The sequence below is a fragment of the Mesoplodon mirus genome, assembly GCF_964341445.2.
Source record: "Mesoplodon mirus genome assembly, chromosome: 7".
Classification (NCBI taxonomy): Eukaryota; Metazoa; Chordata; class Mammalia; order Artiodactyla; family Ziphiidae; genus Mesoplodon; species Mesoplodon mirus.
The window spans coordinates 102,207,613-102,231,580 of record NC_138983.1 but is presented as its reverse complement, the minus strand read 5'-3'; the positions used below and the strand labels follow the sequence as shown (position 1 = coordinate 102,231,580).

Here is a 23,968-nt window from a genome sequence, read left to right as displayed (position 1 = left end):
CCCTCACGTAAATGCTCTCCGGCACCAAATATCATTAGTGTCAAAGCTGAGAAACCCTGACTTGAAGAAATCCATAGAGATAAAATCATATTCCTCTTACTTATATGTTTCAGTGAAAGGAAGTACATATAAAAATGTACACATCACAGAATTCGGCTATACATGACATAGGACAATGAGATCGTCTGTTTTTAACCTACCCATAGAATTTAGTCATTTGATGTGCATCTCCTTACTGTTTCCCCTTCAATCTTATTTCTGGCTCCTATTCTACCCCTTGAGACCTTTCTATTATTGGCCTGAGGGAAGGTTAATGGACAATTTTTACTGCTTTCAGGTCAATGGAAAAATCTTAGGTCTTAAATTTTTTTTTTAGACTCGGGAAATAAACATCAAAATCAACTTTTATCGTAAATAGCAGTTAGATATTTTTGGTCCCAATTCCTCTTTGCCATTCTAATTCATTGAGTGGATATTTTCAATAAACTTAGCATTACCTTTCAAATTATTGCTCTCTTCTGCTCACAGCATCTCCTGTGAGATGTGTATTCCTGATTCTTTCTCTCTCATGCTTTTGTGCTGATTTGAAAGAACCCACTTGGTGCTAAAATGAATTTATCATTGGCAACTGCTAGAATGGTGTTTCCTTTCCTAATCAAAAAGTCAATTCGTGGGCTCATACTTTGAATCTGATTTTCAAAACAGACAACTAATTTGTCAGAAACAAAAAAAAATGCAGCTTTTATCTTTTTTGTGGTTGTTGTTCAGCTTTGAAAGAGGCAGCATTTAGATAAGGCAGGTACAGTTATTTTTATTTTTGGCTGCGTTGGGTCTTTTTTGCTGCGCACTGGCTTTCTCTAGTTGCCGCGAGCGGGGGCTACTATTCGTTGCGGTGCGCGGGCTTCTCATTGCAGTGGCTTCTCTTGTTGCGAAGCACGGGCTCTAGGCACATGGGCTTCAGTAGTTGTGGCACGCGGGCTCAGTAGTTGTGGCTCACGGACTCTAGAGCACAGGCTCGGTAGTTGTCACACATGGGCTTAGTTGCTCCGCGGCATGTGAGATCTTCCCAGACCAGGGCTCGAACCCATGCCCCCTGCATTGGCAGGCGGATTCTTAACCACTGTGCCACCAGGGAAGCCCAGGCAGGTACATTTACTCACTTGTTTATATCAAGTATTCACACAATTTCTCTTACCAACACATATATTCACAGCTTGTCAAGTTTTACCCAAAAAGTGAAGGAAAAAGCTTGCTATCCCATTATTATATGATTTTTCTCTCTTTTGTGTTTTGTTAAAGTAGATGCTGATGATTTTTCTTGACTGGACATATCATCAAGGATGCTTTCTGAAATAAGTCATCTTGATGATAAACACTAAGGACATTTTCTTGCATTTAAAGTTCCCATGCACTTCTCCAATTTTATACAGTATTGAGCCTAGGTGATCTCTGAGATGCATGCTGTATTGTTTGACATTGGTTCTTTTTTCTGATAAGGAACACCTATAGCCCAGAAGGCTTTTTGCCATAACTTTTGCTTCCCAAATTGTATTCTAGTTGGTTTTGTTGTGGTTATTCAACCTCCATTAGTTCCAAGTATGCTTTTAAATAATCTAAAATTTCTCCCAATCAATTTGAGTTTCTAACTACTACTGACTCTTTTCTTTCCCACATTTTTTATATTACAATTAAATTCCAGGTTTTAATGCACAGAGTTGGGACTGGAGATAGAGAAAAGGAGAAAGGGAAGAGAAGTCTGTTTATATCATGCCATGGAGAATTTGTTTTATAGTTTTGGACTGGGGAGGGATAGGAAAACAGTCTTTGTAAAAGACTGTTTCTTTAAAGGAAAATGGTAAGTACCACACTCAGACTGGTCTCCAAGGATGATTGTTTCCTGCTTCTTTCTTATGGAACTGACATCGGGTGGCCAGGCTCTCTGCTGGGAATCCTCACTGCCCAAGAGAATGGATTTTCCTTTGTTCAGGGCAGCGTTTTTCAAACTCGGCCCCATTGACTGTGGGGTAGAACAGTTCTTTGTTGTGGGGACTGTCCTATGCATTGGTGGGTGTTTAGCAGAATCCCTGCTCTCCTAGATGCCAGCAGCAGCTCCCCCTCCGGCCACTGTGACTTTGCCAAATGTCCACTGGGGGGCAAACCCAATCCTGGTTGAGAACCACTGATCTGAGGTGAGAACATTCAGTTCTGGCGTTGGCTTGAATCCTTAACAGTGTCACTGCAAGCTGAGAACGTTTTGTCACATGTTGCATCTGGGAGCTGGTCGGCTTGTATCAGCATGTCATCCACCTAACTGCCTTCCTGGAAAGTGCAGAGTTCCAGGGGTCTGATGAGACACATGGCAGTCAGGCGGGTTGGTCCCAAGGAAACTCCTGTTGCCAGGGCTACGTTTTAAAGGTGTCTGGTGCACGTGTATACATGTTCTCTCTAGTGGCTTTTCTGGAGAAATTTGCATCTGTGTATTGTGTGCTCGTATTTCCCTATCTTTCCCTCCCTCTCTGGGTCAGCTTGCTTCGCAATGTCCAAGGAGAGCAGGTTTCCTGACCACTACTCTCCTTCAGTTATTGGAGGATCTGAGCCTGATGTGCTGTGGCTCGCTGTCACGTACCATCCCATCTTCAGGCACTCTGGGACATCGCTTCCTAGGCCAGCTGCATTGCTACAAAGACACCGGGGAATGGCTTTCTGCTGTCGGCTCAGCATGAAAGGTGCTTCTGAATGGTCTGACGGTGGCTTGCGAACCACCACCCACACAGGTGGCAAGAACTTTGGAAAGCATCCATCCCTCTGCCATGAGGCTGTCATGAGGGGGTGCAGGCTTCCCATCAGAGGCACACGCTTCCCTGTCGGGGAGTGGACACAGGGGGGTCTGAGCTGGAGGTTCCAGGCGCCTGTGCCTGGCTCATCCTGCACCCATGAACTTGGTTCTACCCCGCTGCCCACCGCCACCACTGCCAGGCGCTGCTGGGCCATCTTAGTGGCTTGCCCTTACTGGTGATCTGCGATCTGAATGCCACCTAGCGAGAAAGCTGATGGACGACTTCATCAATGAGCTGTAGGACTATGGGCAACCCTTGTCTGCTCTGGGCCTGTTTCTCCCCCTGCAGAATATCACATTTGGCTCCATCACCATTCCCTGCAGGGTGTTCTGTGAAAGCTGACCCTGGAAGATGCTCTGTGGGGAAAAAGAGTTTTGTGGCCAAATGGGTTTGGGAAATGTGATGTCATACAGCATCTGTTTGGAGATTCATAATGCGCACAAACATTTGAGAGATTTTCTGGAATTCTCGGCACCCAGGTATCCATGTGGCTCACTCGTCACTTTTCTGCAATGTGATTTCCCTCGAGACTTTTCCTGATCACCCAGATTTGTGATCCCTTCTCATCTGTCCTTTACCCTGCCTCATTTGTCTTCACAGCACTTCTCATTTTCTGACATTGCATCATATTTTATTTATTGGTTTATTTTATGTCCCCCCTCCACCCAAGATGTGCCCTCTGTGTCAGCAGGGACTTGATCCATTTGTTTGCAGATTATCCCTAGCATGTGACCCATAGTAGGTGCTCAATAAAAATGTGTTGAATGAATAGACTGTTTAACTTGGAGATTCCCAAATGGAGCTCATCAGGGACGTTTTCCCATTAAAACCCTGGGAAATGTGCTTGGGGACTCACCAGGAAGAGGGTGGCTAAACTCCTGATGGCCGTGGTTCCTAGTACCAGCCACTTAGTTCTGAGTACACAGACAACTCGGCGTTAGACTGAAAACAAACAAAACGGACGTCATGAGAGTTGCCATCACGTGCCTTGAGGAACCAAGCCTTGTGCAAGGCTGACCCCAGGGCTGCCTCAACTGGTCTTACCTAGGTGGCCCTGCTGCCGTTTTCCTGAGATGGCTTTATATGAAGATTCCTTGCAAACTATTGGTGGCGCCTGGTGAATTTTCCCAAAACACGGTTTCAGAAATGAGTGTGAGGCTCACACTTGGAGAAGTGCTTGTATCTTCAAGTTCTCCATCAGGAGACTGTGGTCTAGTCACAGCCACCACGTGGCAACTCCCCCCCGCACCCCCGCCTCCACTCTGTGTCAGGTGTAGCTTAGGCACTTTGCCTGTGGTTTCCTCAGGTGCTCAAAAGTAGGAAACTCCAAGGCTTCCCTGGTGGCGCAGTGGTTGGGAGTCCGCCTGCCGATGCAGGGGACGCGGGTTCGTGCCCCGGTCCAGGAGGTTCCCACATGCCACGGAGCGGCTGGGCCCATGAGCCATGGCTGCTGGACCTGTGCATCTGGAGCCTGTGCTCCACAACGGGAGAGACCACAACAGTGAGAGGCCTGCGTACCACACACACACACACAAAAATTAGGAAACTCCATTTTGGTGGTGTAGAGAGGAAGGCTCAGAGGGATCCCATTATTTGCTCACGATCATCCTTCTAGGAAGCAGCAGTGCTTGGATGAAAACAAAGTCCTCCCCAGTTGAAAGCCCATCTCTCGCCCTCTGCGCTTGCATACAGAACAGGGGCTGTCCTTTTGTACCTCCACACTTAAATACTCAGCACAATTTGTCCTAGGAGCTAAATGGGCCTGGCCAGGGCCCTTAAGGCAACAAATGAGACCAGTAATCCTCAGAAGGGCTCTTCGTGTACTGCCCATTTATGGCCTGTGGTCTGATTGATCCATCCATTTCCAGGGATAAAGCTGTGTCCCATTTTCAGTTTTGCTCCACAGTTGTGGGTTTAGTTTAGAGTTCCCATCTCACACGTGTTCATCCAGAGCCAAGGCGTCTCAGAACATTGGGCATCAAGCAACAGAAACCCACTGCAACTCGTTTAAGCATAAGATAGGGCTTTATTGAAAGTAGCCTGGGGCATCCTATAGGACAGTGAGTGAGGCCAGGCTAAGGAGAGCCCAGAACTGCCTCTTTCTCTGAAGGACTGTTTTCTCCGTGAACCTCTGCTTCATGAGTCTCCTCTTGCAGACCAGCTTTCTCTGTGCACGTGGCTCCCTGGTGGCTTTCAAGTTGATTAGATCCAGTGCAAGTAGCCAGTCCACAATGACCATGGTCATGGTCACCCAAGGCCACGGGACCCACTTTGGGAAACACTGTTCAAGCAAGGACCCTTCCCATGGAGAGCGGGGCTTCATGCTTTGTCCCCAGAGCCCAGAACAGTACCCTGGCACATATCTGTGGAGCTCCATACTTACCTGTGGGTGGAAGCAGCTGACTTAGCTGCACACACACACCAGGCAGCGCTCTGCACTGCAGTCACAGTTGTGCTCCAACACGATCTTTATCTCAATCATCTGCTTGTGGCTCCCCTTTTCAGAACTGTAACTGGTCTGAGAAAAGTGAAAATCAAAATCGAGACCAGGTGGAGTATCCACTGTGGGCCCAGCACTGCCTGATATGATGCAAAGGCAGGGCGCGCCTTCAAGGACATGGACTACATTTAGGATCCGACCTTAAAAGGGGAATTTATTGGGAGGACACAGCATTTCTTGTGGAACCCAGGGGCAGAAGTACAGCTGGGCTTTCCAAGGCATCAGGACCAAAGACCAGAAAGTCATCAGGAGACAGCTATGTCTGAGGTCTCATCCTCATGTCGGCCTCTTTCAGCAATCAGCTTCTCTCTGTGCTGAGGTACGTCCCCTGCTTCACTCACCTGTGGCCCCTTAATCCCTGATACCACATTGCCCAACCCAGGACCTGGGAGAGATGAGCCGACCACAGCCCAGCTTCTGATTGGTTCTCCTGGTCAGGTGAACACATACCTATCAGCTGTGACTTGAGAGGGTGGAGGTCACATGGCACCAATATGGCTGCTGAGATTCCTCCTTTTGGGTGGGGTGGGAGTGCTGGGGGGAATTTTCTTTGCTCTTTCATAGCCCTGGGGCCAGTTAGGGCCCAAGAACAGGTGAGGTGGGTGGCTTTTGATTTTTCTCCCCTGTCTCTGCCTTTCTTATATTTAGTCTAAGAACAAAAACACGGCGGAGAGGAAAGGAAGGGCCAGGGTCTTCTGGTTTTTACCTTTTTAGCTTTTTCTGTAGTGAAAAGATAGAGAGCTCTGAGAAGTCTGAACCAGTGAACAAGCAGGACGAGTGTGCCTTTGGGAATTTTGAGGTGAAAGTGACCTCCTGCTTTGGTTTTAATTTACTCTTGCAGATAACTTCCTTGTCTTCCTAGGCACTATTCAGGGCTCCAGCCTATTGCTACCATTCCCAGCTAACATTCTCCCTGCCTTCCTTTTAGACGGAGGTGCATCCATGCTCCATATTTTATGTACTAAACATCCATGAGCTATTCTCTGAACAACGTGAATAATTTTCTACTTGATTGTTTCCACACATACAAAACAACTAAGGTCCTTTGTGCAATTCCCACAGCACTCCTGCCGTATAGGAAGAGTCCAGAAGTGTTCAGATCAAAGTGGGGGGCTGGTCTCTAATGAGTTGAAGATTGAGCCCCGTGTTGGTTTGCTAAACACAGTGATGAATTCCCACAAGCTTAGTGGCCTAAAACAACAAACGTATTCTCTCATGGGTCTGGGGGCTGGAAGCCCCAAATCAGCATCAGCTGGGCTGCAATCAAGGTTTTTCAGAAGGACCAAACTCCCTTGGATGTTCTAGGGAGGAGTCCATCCCTTGCCTCTTCCAGCTCTGGTGGCTGCTGGCATCCCTTTTTTCTTTTTCTTTTTTTTCTCGCTATGTAGGATTCCCATCTAGGGAAATACAATAATTTATATGTGCATTTTCCTGTTGATGGACATTTAAATTGTTTCCAATTTTCAATATGATTTCTTTTAAAAAAATTTTTATATACTTTTTCAAGGTTACTTTACATTTACAGTTACTACAAAATATTGGCTATATTCCCTGTGTTGTACAATACATCCTTGAGCCTATCGTACACCCAGAAGTTTACATCTCTCACCTCCCCACCCTGTATTGTACCCTCCTCCCCCTCCGCGCTGGCAACCATTAGTTTGTTCTCTATATCTGTGACTCTCCTTCTTTTTTGGTATATTCGGTAGTTTGTTGTATTTTTTACATTCCATATATAGGTAATATCCTACAGTATTTGTTTTTGTTTGACTTATTTCACTTACCACAATGCCCTCCAAGTCCACCCATGTTGCTGCAAGTGGCAAAATTTCGTTCTTTTTTAAGGCTGAGTAGTATTCCATTGGTTATATGTACCACATCTTCTTTATCCATTCATCTCTTTTAAATTTTTATTTTTTTTTGCGGTACGCGGGCCTCTCACTGTTGTGGCCTCCCCCGTTGCAGAGCACAGGCTCCAGATGCACAGGCTCAACGGCCATGGCTCACGGGCCCAGCCTCACCGCGGCATGTGGGATCTTCCTGGACCGGGGCACAAACCCGTGTCCCCTGCATCGGCAGGCGGACTGTCAACCACTGAGCCACCAGGGAAGCCCCTATCCATTCATCTCTTGATGACACTTAGGTTGCTTCCATATCTTGGTAATTGTAAATAATGATGCTCTGAACATTGGGGTGCATGTATCTTTTCAAATACATGTTTTTGAAAACATGTGTTTTTGTTTTTTTCGGATTTATACCCAGGAGTTGAGTTTCGAGGTCATATGGTAGTTCTATTTTTAGTTTTCTGAGAACCCTCCATACTGTTTTCCACAGTGGCTGTGCCAGTTTACATTCCTACCAACACTGTACCAGGGTTCCATTTTCTCTAAAAATTGTAAATTTTCTTCCTAGGGGTAATTGAGATGGTAGTTCAATAATAACATAAGATCAGGTGAAGTCTAAAGAAATTTTAGAAAACCTGGATAAAGCAAGAAAACATCTGTTCGCTGGCATCTGAATGTTAGAGAGACACCAAGACATGTGGGCCAAGTTCTGGAGAGAAGGGAAACACAGACGCAAGCTTGACATTGGGTGCAGCTTTTCTCCTTGGGGCATTTGCGGATTCAAATCTAACAGCCTAGGAGCTGAAAAGCCAAGGAGTTCAAAAGACTCTAACCACAGAAGCTGCTGGCATCCCTTGACTTGTAGGTGCAGCACTCTAGTCCTGCCTCTGTGGTCACTGCCTCCGCCTCTTCTTTGTATATAATCTCCTCCTGTCTCTCACTTATAAGTACACTTACAGATGGCAGTTAGGGCGAGGATAGTCTCAACTCAAAATCCTTATATCCGCAAAACTTTACCTTGTAAGGTAACATTCTCAGGTCCCAGGGATTAGAGCCTGAGATCTTTGGGGCCACCAGTCAGCCCACTGTAAGCCCTAAACGTCTTCTCTCCTGAGGAGGGTCTAGGCTGGGCAGAAACCCCGACAGACATCTACCAGAGGCCAGATTGAGAGCCCTTTTAGAAGGTCATTTCTCAGCTCATTTGGAACCTTGCTATTGCCCTTTTTTTTTTTCTTTTCTTTTCGGTACGTGGGTCTCTCACTGTTGCGGCCTCTACCGCTGCGGAGCACAGGCTCTGGACGCACAGGCTCAGCAGCCATGGCTCACGGGCCCAGCCGCTCGGTGGCATGTGGGATCCTCCCGGACCGGAGCACGAACCCGTGTCCCCTGCACTGGCAGGCAGACTCTCAACCACTGCGCCACCAAGGAAGCCCTGCCCTTTCTTTTTTCCTCCTGTTTGTCCTCAACAGGGGGAAGCATTAAGAGTAAATGAGGGGCTTCCCTGGTGGTGCAGTGGTTAAGAATCCGCCTGCCAATGCAGGGGACACAGGCTCGAGCCCTGGTCCAGGAAGATCCCACATGCCGCGGAGCAACTAAGCCCGTGCGCCACAACTACTGAGCCTGCGTTCTTGAGCCTGCGAGCCACAACTACTGAAGCCTCCATGCCTAGAGCCTGTGCTCCACAACAAGAGAAGGCCATGGAATGAGAAGCCCGCGCAACGCAACAAACAGTAGCCCCTGCTCGACACAACTAGAGAAAGCCCGGGCGCAGCAACGAAGACCCAATGCAGCCATAAATTTAAAAAAAAATAATAATAATAATAAAATAAATGCATTAGCAGATTTTGGGTTTCCTCTCATCGTTAGTGTATTGCTTTCATTCCTAAGACGCTAAAAAATTGGAAACCACTCCACTTACCAGGAACACACTTTGCAACACGGATCCGGGGGAAGCTGTTTTCTTCCGTAGACACTTCATGACCCTGGTTTCCACAACAGCAGGCACTGCTGGCTCTGCCAAGTTGCTGGAGAAGGGCACCTTATCTGCAAAGTCACGAATCCAAATGGGCCCCCATTGGCAAGGGTGGAAGGAAGTTGTTTGGCTTAGCTTCTTGGGGGATCAGAAGATTGGGAGTTCTGGGGGGGAACTGCAGGTACCTTGCTGTCCCTTGGTACAACGTCAGGGGAAAGAAAGGTCGCTGGTAGCTTCTCAGAGCTACCAGTTGGGGCTGTGCAGAGCATCTTAGTAAATGCCATTTTGGTTGCAAATAACAGAAACTCAAACCGGCTGAAGCAAAAAAGGGGACATCTACAGGGAAGAAAAGATGGCTCCTGCCTGTCCAGACTCCTCCGCTTTGCTTGCCCTTTGATTCTCTAACCTTCCACATTTCCTTTCAGTAAACTCCTTTTCTGTTTAAGTTAGCCACAGGAGAGTTCTGTTGGTTGCAACCAGAGAATCTTGAGTGATACAAAAAGTCCTAGTGGAACCCAAGGGCAGGCATTGGAATGGGCCTTTCCAAGGAAAGAAACCAGGAACCAGAAAGTCATCAGGAATCAGGGCAACTTTCTGCATCAGTTGGAATGCCTTCAGCTTTTTTTTTTTTTTTTTCCCTTCATGGAGCTCATAATCCATTCATTTATTCAATAAGCAATTATTGAGTGTCTATCCTGTGCCAGGCACCCTGGTCGGTCTTAGAGTTCCATACAGGTATAAAATATGCCAAGACCCCTGCCCTCAAGTAGTTCACATTCTAGTGAAGATAAGACATGTGAGCACATAGAGTATATTCACAACACAGAATAAGAAGAGCTATGCCATGGACACATATACACCAGCAAATATAAAATAGATAGCTAGTGGGAAGCAGCCGCACAGCACAGGGAGATCAGCTCGGCGCCCCGCGACCACCTAGAGGGGTGGGACAGGGAGGGCGGGAGGGAGGGAGACGCAAGAGGGAAGAGACATGGGAACACATGCACATGCATAACTGATTCACCCTGCCACAAAGCAGAAACCGACACACCATTGTAAAGCAACTACACTCCAACAAAGATGCAAAAAAAAAAAAAAAAAAAAAAACAAGAGCTATGCCAGAGGGATGAAGCATGACTGGCTTCATAGACCTAGAAAGCACAGATGCAATTATCCCGGTAGAGAGGGCCTGGGCAGAGAATCGCAGGTAGGTGAACCTGTGTGCACAGAGAACATGGTATGTATGAGAAGCTGCAAGTTTTCAACATCCGTGGAGCAAAAGAGTTCTTGCAAAAGTAGTGGGAGACGTGGCTGAAGAAATTGGTTGAGGATGAAGCATAAAAAACCCACTGAAGTGTGATCTTTTTTTCCTGAGGAGGCATGGGGGAGCCATGGAAGATTTTTAAGCTGTTTGAGGACATGGTCAATTCTCTGGGTTTCAGAAAAGTCCCTCTGGAGTCTGGGATGTGGTGAAAACTGGGCTGGACCTTTCACCAGTGGGCATGCTCAGTCGCTCAGGAAAGGTTTTCGCTCTGCCTTGGGAAATTTTTCACGCCGCTCTGGCAGCGGAGCTCGCCCCGCCCACGGCTTCTCCTCACTGGATTGGTTGAACTCAGGGAGGCTACCAGGAGGCCCAGTTGACCTCCCAACTCCACACCCCCGCCCCCGCCCGTTAACGCTCTGGGCGCGCGCTGCCTTCAGCTTTAAATAACAGAAACCTGGATGTGGGTAGATGGTAAAAATTTGGAGCCCCTCCCAAATGAACTCTAGCCATGTGGCTTGCTTTGTCTGATGAGATGTTGGCAAACACATGGCAGGTGGAGACTTGAAGAGTGTGCTTTGGGGCTTTCTCTCTCCTCTTGCTCTTGGAAACCTGTACCCACCACACGTGGCCTGGTCTGGCCTGCTGGGTGATGAGGGACCACACCAGGCAGAATCCGACGTCCCAGCTGAGGCCTTTCTAGACCAGGGTTTCTCATTCTCGGTACTATTGACATATTGGATCAAATAAGTCTTGGTTGTGGGCAGCTGTTCTGTGCACTGCAGGATGTTTAGCAGCATCCCTGGCCTCTACCCCGAGATGATAGTATCACCCCCACCCCAGTTTAACAACCAAAGTGTGTCCAGATATTGCCCAATACCCCCTGGGTGGCAAAATGCCCCCAGTTGAGAACCACTGTCCTAACCCAGCTTGCCTGGCAATGACCAGGCAGGCATGTACACGAAGCCACCCTAAACTAGCCCCAGCCAAACCAACCAGACCAGTACAAGTGGCCAGCTTGACGCCTGGAATCATGAGAACTAATAGTTGCCATTTTAAGTCACTAACTTTTGAGTGATTTGCTCCACAGCACAAACAGGTACATCTGACCACAGTGGCTTAAACTGATAGGATTGATTTATTTATACAACAGGATGTACAGAGGTAAGCAGTTCAGGTACACTGCAGAGCACAGTGATGCCACTAGGCTCCCACCCAGGCTTTTCATGTCTTTCCACTCCATTGTCCTTTGAGGTGGGCTTTGGTCTCTTGCTTCTTACCTGGTGATCCCCAACATGGCTGCTCCAGCTCCTAGTCCGAGCTCCAGGAGAGGAAAAGGAGACAAGGCAAAGGGACAAAGAGAAAAACTTTCTCCTAGCAAAGCCTTGCCTTTAATTCCAGAAGGGAAGCCCTGCCCAGGGCCTTCACCTGCATGTCACTGGCCAGAACTGAACAACACAGCCAGGTCTAGCTGCAAGGGAGGCTGGGAAATGAGGGCATTTCGCATGCTGCTTATACAGTAGAGGGAGGCAATGACTAAGGGGCTTGTAGTGTCTGCTGCACTGTCTCTCTGGGGGTCGTCTTGGTTTCTTCTTCTTTTTTTTTTTTTTTTGCCACACGGTGTGGCTTATGGGATCCTAGCTCCCTGACCAGGGATTGAGTCCGGGCTCTTGGCAGTGAAAGCGCAGGGTGGACTGCCAGGGAATTCCCTGGGTCTTGGTTTCTTGTCTCTACCTGTTGCTTATCTATCCTGGCCATCTCTTTCTAAGACTGGCTTTGTTTCTCCAAACACAGTGGGAGAAATGGCCACCCCAGCTGGGAACTGCATCAAGACTTTCAGCTCCGGGCCATTAATGACCTGTGTGGTAACTCCATGTCCCACTTCCAAATATCAAGGGCACAGGTGCTGATTGGCCCAGCTTGGGTTAGAAGAGAAACCTGATTGGTCTGGCTTGGGTAGAATATCTACTGATCAGCCAGTCAGGTGTGGCCAAGAGAGCAGCAGTAGGTAGGGTAAACCTGGTTGGGGAATGTGCATTCTCAGAGAAAGCGGTGTGTGGCTGAGGAGACACCTAAAGAACCATCTAGTTCAAGGAGTGAAGAAAGGACATTGCCATTGTGGGTTGCAATGTTGATATGATAAAGATTAACACGTCCTTTGAAAGACCTCAAATACAGTGGAGCCACATAGGCATTACATTTAACTTATGCAAATTCAAATATTTGTATTCAACCGAAGTATTTTTTTCCCACACAATTTGGCTTCCAAACATGAGCCAGCTACTTAACTACTGCCTGACCAAGTGATCTTTTCTGGTGCTGGAGATTGCTGTTTTGGATTTTGGGGATATGGTACAGTATAAGTAATATGTTCTTTATGGAAAACTGCTGGGATTTTCAAGATTATTTTTAAGGTCAGGTGATGCTCCCCCTTCTCACTGTGTAAGAAGTACCTTTAGTGGAAGATCATGCCAATCATTTTTCCCATTTCCTTCTAGTTTTAATCAGTATAAAGAATGCATTTGGTTTTAAAATATCAAAATACTTTTATTGTGGCTTTTTAAAAATAAAAAATAAATGATATTCATGGCTTCTGGCTCTTCCTCCTGTTTTGTTTGGTGGTCTCTGGCCGTACAAGAAAGGCAGGGAGAGAACAGATGGCTGGAGAGAAGGCAAAAATGAGGGTCTCTTCAAACACCACAGGAAAGGGGTGTGTCCACCTGGGCAGTGTGTGTTCTTTGATGACTGGGTACTTGGTCTGTCCTGATGGCCTGGGACTTGACCTACTGGGCTGTCTTGGTGCGGCAGAATGGGCAGCGTGAGATGGAGTTAGAAACCTGGGTTCCAGCCCCAATTCTTCAATTTACTAGCTGTGTGACTTTAGACGGGCCATTTAACCTCTCTGGGCCTCAGCTTCCTCCTTTGTAAAATGGGGAACATAATGCTATTTACCTCCCAGGGCTTGAGAGAGGATTAGACAAGAAGTGTTTTGAACACCGCAGAGCGCCATATAAACATGACTCACTGTTATGGAAGCGATAAAACTGGTTGCTGTTCACATTTATTATAATCAATTCAGATATAAATGCACTATACCATGGCCCCAACAGCCCTGAGGTTACCATTCTGTCCTGTGGCCCCAGTACACGCCCTGGGTTTTCTCAACTGCGGGCTTCTCAGAGCTCCTTGGAGGTGTGACATTTGGGTTTGTCACTACCCAAACACATAATTGCATCTACCAGGCCTAGGAGTCTGAATTTCAAACTTATTCTTCATATGCCTGTGTATGTTTACATTCATAATATCTGTGAAAAGAACCCCTCTCCTCACACACTCCAAAATACAGTATTGTGCAAAATACCAGTCTAGGAAGCAACACACTAGGGTAGCAACCTTTAATGTCCTAAAAAAGCATCTTAGTAGTTGGACGCAGAAGAGTTACACTGACTCACGGAGGATCATGCGAGGCCCAGCGGGGCGACGTTTCTAGTTCCTTCCACCAGGTTTAGAAAACAGAAGGCTCTGGCTGGATTTGCTGGACATTTCTCTCTTCAGCATCTCCCTTCCTTGGTCCATCTTTGGGGTGCCTTTTCTGGCTCCAACCTACAACAAGCAAGAGCAACAAATGCCCAAACTCTATAATTGTAGGGAGATCCCCAAATATTTCTCAAATGGCATTTTTTTTTACTGAAAATAAAATCTTTGTTGTAAAAAATATTTATATACACACATAGACGTGAGCAAAACGAAGGTAAAATGATCCACCATTATCACACTACCCACAGGTAACCTTATTCACATTTTGGTGTACACTCTTCCAGATACACAGATAATGTTTTCTTCTTACATTTGCATCTTTTTTTGAACCAGGAGTTTCTGATTATAGGCAATTTCATTGGGATGGACTTTCTCTCGAAAAGCTGTTACTGAACTGAATGCTTTATGTCTCTGATGTCTTAGGAGGATAAAATGCAGCATACTCTAGGGGGTCTGTCTAACCCTTTTCTGAGCACTACTCCTGGATCCAGGCAGCCATGTGTGTGACTCTGTCCCTGGTCATAGCTGATCGGGCACTTGGCACGGGCTGGGCTTTTAAGATGGTCACTCCCAGGATTTGGGGTTATGGGCTCTAAGATGCTACTTGCTTCCTGGGCTGGTCCTTTGAACTGGGGGACCATGAGGTCATTCCTTCCTGTCACATGACTGGAGAGAGCAGAGATCAGGGGAGCCACACAGAGACACAGAGAGGAGATACGGCCTGTGTGTGCATGTGCGCATGCTTGTGTGTGTGTAAAAGAGATGATGCCTGAGATCTGATGGCTTACCAGTTCTATTTCGAGGCCAGGCTCTCTTTCAGCTCCCAGTTTTTATGAGGCACTCACCCCTATATCCTTAAAAAAGCCCCCTCCCCCTCCCTTTTTTTTTTTGCGGTACACGGGCCTCTCAGTGTTGTGGCCTCTCCCGTTGCAGAGCACAGGCTCCGGACGCGCAGGCTCAGCGGCCATGGCTCACAGGCCCAGCCGCTCCGTGGCATGTGGGATCTTCCCAGACCAGGGCACGAACCCGTGTCCCCTGCATCGGCAGGCAGACTGTCAACCACTGCGCCACCAGGGAAGCCCCAGGTTGTTCTTATCGGCCAACTTGGGGAAAACCTTCTTCTCAGACTTTGTGGCTGAAAATGTAGTCTGCAGAGCTGTGCTATCGGTACCAGCTGGGAGCTGTTCAGAAATGCAGAATCCCAGGCTCCCCTAACCCGAGACCTGCTGAGTCAGAATCTGCATTTCAACAACATCCCCATATGATCTGTGGACAGCTTTGAGTTGAGAGGCGCCACTGTAAACTATCCTCTAATTGGCTGGTTTCTGGAAAAGTAAGTAGCCGTTTTGGCCATGTGTTTCCCCTGATATGCATGAAGAGAAAGCAAAAGACTGAAATACTATTGGTTGGTCTTGCACTCACTGAGACACAAAACAGGACCCGCAGTAACGACTGGGATTTCTATCAATAAAATCAGCTGCGGTATATAAACAAAGTACCATTTCTAGACATTTCAATAACCTTGCCTCTTCAAGTTGATCTTCAAGTTGATCTCTGAGTTTTAGGATTCAAGCTTCATGTTAATTCCTCCTACATCATTCACCCTCTTTAATTAATTTAGCTCCCAACAAGGAGTTGCTGAGATTCCTCCATCTAAGTACATGCCCTCTGTTTCTCATAGGAAAGCCCATTTCATCAGTTTCCAGTAGTAAAGAGAAGGACGGGGACCACCTTACCGATTTCTCTGCCATTAGCCGCTTGACTCTGGCTTTCAGCTTCTCCTCTTGCTGTAGCCTTTCCTCGGTCAGCTTCTCCTTCTCTGCCAGATGCTGCTGTAACTCTTCTTGCAGCAAATACTGCTGAGTTTCCCAAGAACTGTTGATCTTCATCTGAAATGAGGGGAAGGGGAACTGCAGCTGATGGGGGACAGGACTAACGCAGGAGTCATTTCCACTACCTTTGGGGGCGGGACAAAGGTTCACGAAACTTTCTTCAAAACACAGAAAAATGATGCTTAGCTTAGTAACTAATAGCGAAGTAGTAGAGCATCGTGGTTAAGAGCTCAGACTCTAGATCTAGATAGAATCTCAGCTCTAGTTCTTTCTAGACACTTCTTCGTATAGAAAATAAGCGGGTGAACTAAGGCAGGCCGTCTTCCTCCTCTTTCATCCCTGCCGGCCGCTTGGGTGCGGGATTCCGTGGAGAGCACGGGCCCGTGAAGGGGCTCTGCAGCACGCCTACCTGACCTACTGCCCTTTCCAAATTGGCTTTAATGAGGTTTGCTCTGTTCCTCATTTCTTGCAGCTGAAGCAATTTTCTTCTGGAATCCTCCCGAAGCTTCTCTTCCACCTGAAAGGATGATCAAAGCGTGGGCTTGCTGCTAATGTGATCATCATGCCCTCTGGGGAAACTCTTCTGGGGGGGCTAATGGCAGTGGGGGAGTCCCTGAGGGGTAGGGACAGCTGCAGCCCAGCAGCAGGGGTCACAGGCATGCACAGGGTGGAGGCAAACTCACAGGGAGTTGCCCCCTACGGGAAAGGGCCGAGCTCTGCACCCGGGGCTCAACTATGTTCTACCGCACACTCCCATCCCAGCTTGGTCCCTAACAAGCCGTACGACACTCGGAAAGTTATTTCACTGCTCTGTGACTCAGTGTCCTCATCTGTCAAATGGGGATGATGATACTAGTATCACTGCATAGAGTCATTGTGGGGATTCGATGTTTGGAATAGTGCTTAAGGGCTCTGTGAGAGTGTTAAGTACTGTTGTAACCTATGAAAGGTGGACGGGAATGTCCGCCGTACAGTCTCGTTCTAATAACTCGTGATGGGTACTTGGAAATGTTATGATTGGGTTTATTATCATAACTGTTTGTCGTCACCACTTGGAGCACACTCACTGGTGGTAACCTCTCTGGAGGCTTGCCAAAGCAATGTCTATTAAGAATTGCAGCCTGAAAAGGAAGGCCTTTAAAGTGGAGAAGCTTGCCTACTTTTCCCCCCTTGCTAAGGTAACAGTCAACGCACGGTAAGCTTGGGAGTGCTCCACGCTACCCTTGGCTGGCCAGTGTAGGCCTCGCAGCTGCTCAATTCTTGGATGCACCTGCTGAGCCCTGGGCCCTGGCACTAACAGGAAATGAGGCAAACTCTCGTAAATAAATGGAAAGTTTTTGTGCTGAAACAAATTCACAGGCTGTTTTTTTAGGGATCTGAAGAGGGGGATCACAGGGATGTAATAAAAGACCCAGAAAAGCCCTTAAGAGCTTTCTTCTGAGTAGTGTGGTCCAGTGGAAGAGCCTCTACCCAGCTCCGTTACCTTGGAAAAGTCATCTAAGCTCTCTGGGCCTTAGTTTTCTCCCAGGTCTAAACATGCTCTGACTTCTATGTCAGCAGCCTTTTTCATGTGCTGCAAAAGCGAAGTCCAGCCTTGGACTCTGCCCCTGTCTGTGTTCTGCATGAACAGCCCCCGTTCCCGTCCCCAAGCCTCAGAGTCACCCTCAGCGTCCGCCCTGCTCCCTCTCTCACACTCGGGGGTCTCACGCCTGTCCACCAACCCCTCTCACATGCAAGCTGGACTGTGGCAACTGGCCTCCTCACCTCGAGTTTAGTTTCTTCCAGTGCAATCTTAACGGTACTGTGAGAGTTACCCAGCTGTAAGGCAGCTCTGTCCAACAGAACTTTCTGCAATGGTACAGGTACTCTGAGCGAGGCTGTGTTGTCTAATACGGCAGCCACCAGCCACATCTGGGGATCGAGCACTCGAAATGGGGCTGGTGTGACGGAGGAACTGAACTAAAAATTTTAGTTAATTTTCATTAATTTCAGTGTAAACAGTAGCATGTGGCTGTTTGCTACGCCAGGGTCACTGAAGTCAGACGAACCTGGAGTCAGACAAAACCGACTGTGCAACTGGGCTACTTTACTAGTAACTAGTAGCCTTGACTTTCTCATCTGTAAAATGGAGAGGATGATTTCTAGATCACAGCGCTGTTGTGAAGATGAAGAGATTGGAAATGTTCAAGGTAACGCCTAGTACGTGAGAAATTGTAACTATCATTTTCACCCTGATTACTGTCCACGAATGTCATTGCATCAGTCACTTGTTCAGAAGCCTTAGGAGCTCCCCACTGCCTGTGTGGTACAGAGCCCAAGCGCCTGAAGTAAGGCAAAACACCAAACCAGGGATTCAAGAAGGCCCTACGAACTCTGAACGAGGTAAATAAAACTGAATCCACACCTAGATAAACCATAATAAAACTGCTGGAAATCAAGGGAAAAGACAATCTTAAAAGCAACTGGAGAAAAAGACAGATTATGCAAAGGTACAACAGTTAGGCTTACAGATGACTTCTAAATAGGAATAATAGGAGCCACAAGACAATAGTGACATATCTAATGCTGTATCTAATGTGCTGAAAGAAAAGAGTTGCCCTTGTACAATTCAATACGCAGTCAAATGTGTTTTAAGAATGAAGGTTAAATATAAATCTCCAGACAGACACACAGGCACATTTGAGAATTTATCATCAGCAGAGCCACAATGAGGGAAAACATTAAAGGGTATTCTTCAGACACAAGAAAAATGAACCCAGGTGTGTGATCAGAGATGCAGAAAAGACAAGCAACAGTAAGGGTAATGTGTGGATATGATACCGACTATATAAAAACACTAATAATGTCTTGTGGGGTTTTAACTATCAAGAGGAGTTTAGAAAATTACAGCAATGGCTTATAAATCTGGAGGGGGTAAGTGAAGTTAAGGTGTTTGAAACTCATTGCACTGTCAAGGAGAAGGGCATAATTATCAACTACTATTGCCTCTTGGTAAGTTAAGAATGCAGGGCTTCTCTGGTGGTGCAGTGGTGGAGAGTCCGCCTGCCGATGCAGGGGACATGGGTTCGTGTTCCGGTCCGGGAGGATCCCACATGCCGCGGAGCGGCTGGGCCCATGAGCCATGGCCGCTGAGCCTGTGTGTCCGGAGCCTGTGCTCCACAACGGGAGAGGCCACAACAGTGAGAGGCCCACGTACCGCAAAAAAAAAAAAAAAAAGAATGCACTTTATAGTCTTCAGGATGACTACTAAGAGAATAGTAGAAGAGTGAAAAACTTAATTAATGTGTGATTTTGGTGAGTCAAGGATGAATGCTATTGTCTTACTATTACTAAAAGAATAGTAAAAAAGTGAAATATTTCCAAGCTAATAGAGGGGGAAAGTGGAATAAGAGAAAACCATCCACTCAGAAGGAGGCAAGAAAGGAGAGAAAAAGGAACATACCACAGATGGTACAAGTGGTATTGAGCAAGAAGGTAGATTTAAACCCCAGTACACGAGTAATTACATGATATAAATGGACTAAAAGTCAAAGATTGTCAAACTGTATTTTGTAAAAATGATACGCTATTTGAAGGCATATGTCTAAACCTTAAGACAAAAATTGACAGAGAACATATGAAAAAGATATGGTATGAAAACTCTAACCAACAGAAAGCCAGTGATGAAGCTAAATGACAAAGGAGACGTTAAGGGAGAAACACCAGTAGAGATGAAAAGGGACATTTCATGATGATCTAAAGTTTTGCTCTACAGGAAGTATTAGGATTCTAAATTTATATGCACCTAGTAACACAGCCTCAAAATATATAAAGCAAAAATCGTTCATATTAAAAGAAGAAACACACAAATGACAAACATGTTGAGATTTTTAAAAACATTCTCAATGATGGAGCAAAAAGAAAAAAAAATCAATATGAGAATTTAAGTTGGAACAACATCATTGGCAAACTTGGTTTAATGGATCAATTCTTTCTTAGATAATTTCACAATTAAGATCTGAAGGCAGTCTAGGGTTGTGGTTACACACAGGAGCTTTGGAGTCAGGCAGACCTGGATTCAAGTTCTGCCACAACTACTTTATGCAAGTGAACTTGGATAACTTCCTTCACCTCTGTGAGCCTCAGTTTTCCCAACTGTAAAGTGGGGTTAATACCAGTATAGACCGCATGGGGTCATTGTGAGGATGAACAGAGATGATGCAGGTGGAGTGCTGGCCCCAGAGTGGTTCCCAGGCCGACCTGTCCCTGCCATACCTTGCTCTTTTCCCACAGCGTCATAGAGATCAGGCTCTGCTCGGTACTGCTCATTTTCAGCTCCACCCTGAGCTTCCTCATTTCTTTTTCCATGTCATGGATTTGCTGAAAGAGTTCCAACAACAGGGAAGTCAACTGCACAACTCATTTCATCCGGTTCATTAAGGCAGAAACCTAGTCTGGGATTCGCTTAACTCCTTCCCTTGGGGGACAATTCCACGTATTTGAGGCAAAGTAGACTTTCTTTCAACGGATGCAATGAAAGGGCTGGGTGAGGGAAAATTTGAGTTTCTTTAGAAGATCAGTATGGATCCTGGATTAAACAGTACAAGATACCTATCCACTCATTAGAATCTCTTTCCTTGGGGTATATGTTTGAGTTCAATCTAAATAAGGGCTGTTTGGAAGACACAATGGGCACAGTTTGGAAGAAAAGAACAATGACATTTTTCTTTTTTCTCATTTGAGGCAGAGAAGTGTGCTCCTGACAGAGAGAAGAACACACGTCTCCTCCCCCCGTCCCAGGCACCGTCCTTCCCAACGGATGGAAAACGTATGCCTGGTGATGTGCACGAGGGTTCGGGCCGGTACAGGGGGTGAACATTTACATTGAGTGGTCATCTTTTCATTGTATTCATTTTTATGTTCACCTTCCATACAAGGCCAGTGATACATTTGCTTTTTATTTTGTTTTTATGAATTGTTGTAAAATTGAATGTATTTAAGTAAAAATACTTCAAGAAGAGTTGTGTTAATAGCAGTGCTCAGGGCTGTGATAAAACTTGTGACAGTGGATCATGAAAGTCTGGGCATCACAAGTCCAGGGGTAGGGACCACGGTGAATTTCTAGCAGCATATGGTGGCCACCTCCCATCCCTTTCCCCAGGGGAATCCTGATGAGGGGCCTTGAGCCAACTGCCCAGAAAATCTGGGGAGAGTGTGTTTTCCATGGTCTTTCCACCCATCTCTTTGAGGCCAGCAAATCAAAGAATTAGGAGACTACATTAACAGACAAACACCCAGAAAGCCCCAGAGCTTGTGCTAGCTAATGGGCCAAGGAACCCCTCCAAAACCCTCAAGGCCACAATCTAGGCTTTCAGTGGACACCGAGGGGTCAGGAGGTTCAACGCACGGTTTTGCAGAGTTTTAACTCTTTCTCTTGGGCTTCCCACTTCTCCTTCTGGGCATCTTCCTTCTGTAACTCTTCTTTCAGCACTGAGCACTGTGGAGAAAAAGGACAAGGCCACGGGGGCTTGGCTGGGGGTCCCAAGTACCTGTGTTCACGCCCAGGAGTATTTCCTGCTGTATAACCCAATCACACCTCTGAATTCTGAGAGGCGAGACCATTTGTGTGATGGGAGCAGGGGATCCTGCAGTCCTTCCCAGTTCATGCCTCTCATGAGTTCTGAGGAATAGAGCGTCTAAATTCCTCTTCAAAAGCCAGCAAACTTCACTGCAGGGGAAATCCAGCTTTGTAGACTCTGGGTACTTAGGGTGCAGGAATTGGGATGTTTTCACGCTGTGACTGGTGAGGGTGGAGGGGGCCGAGCCAGTGAGCTGGGGTCCATCTTAGGGCTTTTGTGCAGGTTGCATCTCAAAGACACAACTGCCCTGAGTGGTGTGGAGGGGTAAAAGGAGCTGTCTTGCCCGAGGGCGGCTTGGCAACAGGCATTAAGGGCATAAGGATGGATGTGCCTTATTTTGACCCAGCAATTCCCACTTTAGGAATGTACCTTAAGGACAATGACTGGAGAAATAAGTAAATCTGTAGTTTCAAGGATGCTCTTCACAGAATTGTCAGTAACAGTGGAAGAAAAAAAAAAAAAGAGGAAACAACCCAAGTGTTGTTTAGAACAGCAGACCACTTATAACACTGGGTACATCCAGGAGAAAGTATGTAGCTTTTAAGACGAATGATAAGAGCGTTGATTTATTAGAATGGAAAAATAATAAGTATTTAAAAATTTAAAAAATGTGCATAGTATAAATTCACTATAAAATGATTGATTGATTGATTTCTAGGCAATATATAGAAACAAGACTGGAAAAACAGACATGAACATATTAACACTGATTTCTCAAGGTAGCATTTCCTCTCCTCTCTTTTTAATTTTTCTTCTCAATGTCATCTACTTATTTTTCTAAGATTAACACACATGATGTATGTCATTAAAAAAAAGGCATCTCAAATGTTCACAAGAGCAGTACCCTTGGTGGTGACGAACCCTTGTGCTATTGGCCAGCACAGTCTAGAGGAGAAGGGACCTCATTCCAAGGTCAACGAGGAAGAGGAAACGGGGACATAAATCATCCAAAGGCATTTCAGGAGGTAGAAGAGCCAAGCAGGTGCTGTCTTTGCAGATTCCTTCTACTTAGCACCAGCTCTGCATCCCCTTCCCATCACCAACACACACACACACACACACACACACACACACACACACACCACATTAAACAGCTATAGCACATGCCTGGGAAGACACCCTGCTTGGGAGAAACGAATGCAGAGGGCTTGGCCAGGCAGCTGACCCGGGGCAGAGGCAGAAGAGCACAACTAAAACCAGCCTCCCACTTCTTGGAAAACGATTTTGTCATCCCCATTTCACAGATGGGGAAATGGAGGCCAAATAAGTTACAATAAAAGAAAGCTCTGGGATTGGACCCTGGTCTGTCTGATCCCAAAGCTCGTGCAGTGCCTTTCACCAGCTCCAAACTGGGTATGGTACTACGTTCCAGGTATTACTTACTGTGCCTTTTCCTTGGAACCTCAAGATCTGTTCTCACCCCACCCCCATGCAGACCTAGCTATCGGGTAGCCTCTGGGAATCTCTGAGTTGCCACCTGAGATGAAAGCTTTGAGGTTTTACCTTGACTCACAAAAACAGGCACATCATGCAAATACTGAGAAATCTTATCCTATAGAGGCAGGATTCTAAAGTTAGCATTGAAGGCAAGATTTGCAAAGGGTCAAAGTTACATGTAAAAAGCTCTTTGCTTGCCTACCACGTTCATCTTCCCTAGAGACATTCTACACACTAAAGTCTAAGGAAGAAATGAGCGTCTGCGTGTTTGCATCTGGATCTTCAGACGTTCTGCTGTGAAGACAGTTATGAGAACCAGCGGTGTTGGGACCACGATGCAGCCGTGTGGTCATCCGTGCTCACAGGGAGATCGTATTCTGTTTAATGTTAAACTTTGCAATGGCAGTATATGCTCATAGGTGGGTTTGTTGCTGGGATTAAACAAACTCATTTATAATAGGGGTTAGAAAATGTTTGCTGGATTTGAAAATCTATTATGCTTCTTCTGAGCCACATACACGCTGTCCTTTGAAAGGCTTCAGAGAAGTTGGCCACCTGCCCAGCAGCTACCCTCCCTGTGTCCTTGGGCACTGGCTTCATCTCACCACCGTGTGTCATGTGACTCCACTGTGTCTGCTTTTCGCAGCTACAATTTGCTGATGACCCGACACTCACTCTGGAGCTGAGGGCTTCGAGCTGGTGATCCTTTTCTTTGTTCTCACTTTTCAGTTGATTCACCTCCTGTTTTAGTTGTTGAACTTGACCATCCTTTACTAACACGTCTCTTTGCAAAGATGACACCATCTCTGTAAAAGAACCAAACAAACCAAAACAAAAGACTCATGGAGGTCAAAGAGGCAGGAAGGATTATTGGCAACACCGTGGCTGTCAGCCAACGTTCGGACAAGACCTTCCAAGCCTGGGCCACCACCGGTGCCCGCTTAGAACTGGGGAGGCTTTTTCCAAGGGTCCCAGAGCAGGAATGGGAATGAGAGCAAAGTCCACGGAACAGGGTTTGAGGCTTCAGTGAGAATGAGGGGCAGTCAGCACCAGCGAGAGGAGAAGCCTTTGGGGGCCCCTTGTGGGCACAGGCCAGGCAAAGCTGGGAGGAGAGGCCACACCATGGGCCT

General features: G+C 46.6%; 1 protein-coding gene across 1 annotated transcript; it reads right to left on the bottom strand.

Moving 5' to 3' along the window:
- Window positions 1-3,731: 3,731 nt before the first annotated feature.
- Window positions 3,732-23,861, bottom strand: LOC309808104 (forkhead-associated domain-containing protein 1-like; the record flags this gene model as incomplete). Its single annotated transcript, XM_082628104.1, has 5 exons — window positions 23,514-23,861; window positions 21,170-21,259; window positions 20,038-20,142; window positions 15,775-15,840; window positions 3,732-3,779 (listed from the first exon to the last, which is right to left on the bottom strand). Exons 1-5 carry the CDS (start codon window positions 23,640-23,642, stop codon window positions 3,732-3,734), a joined length of 438 nt encoding a protein of 145 aa, XP_082484230.1. The 5' UTR covers window positions 23,643-23,861.
- Window positions 23,862-23,968: the final 107 nt, after the last annotated feature.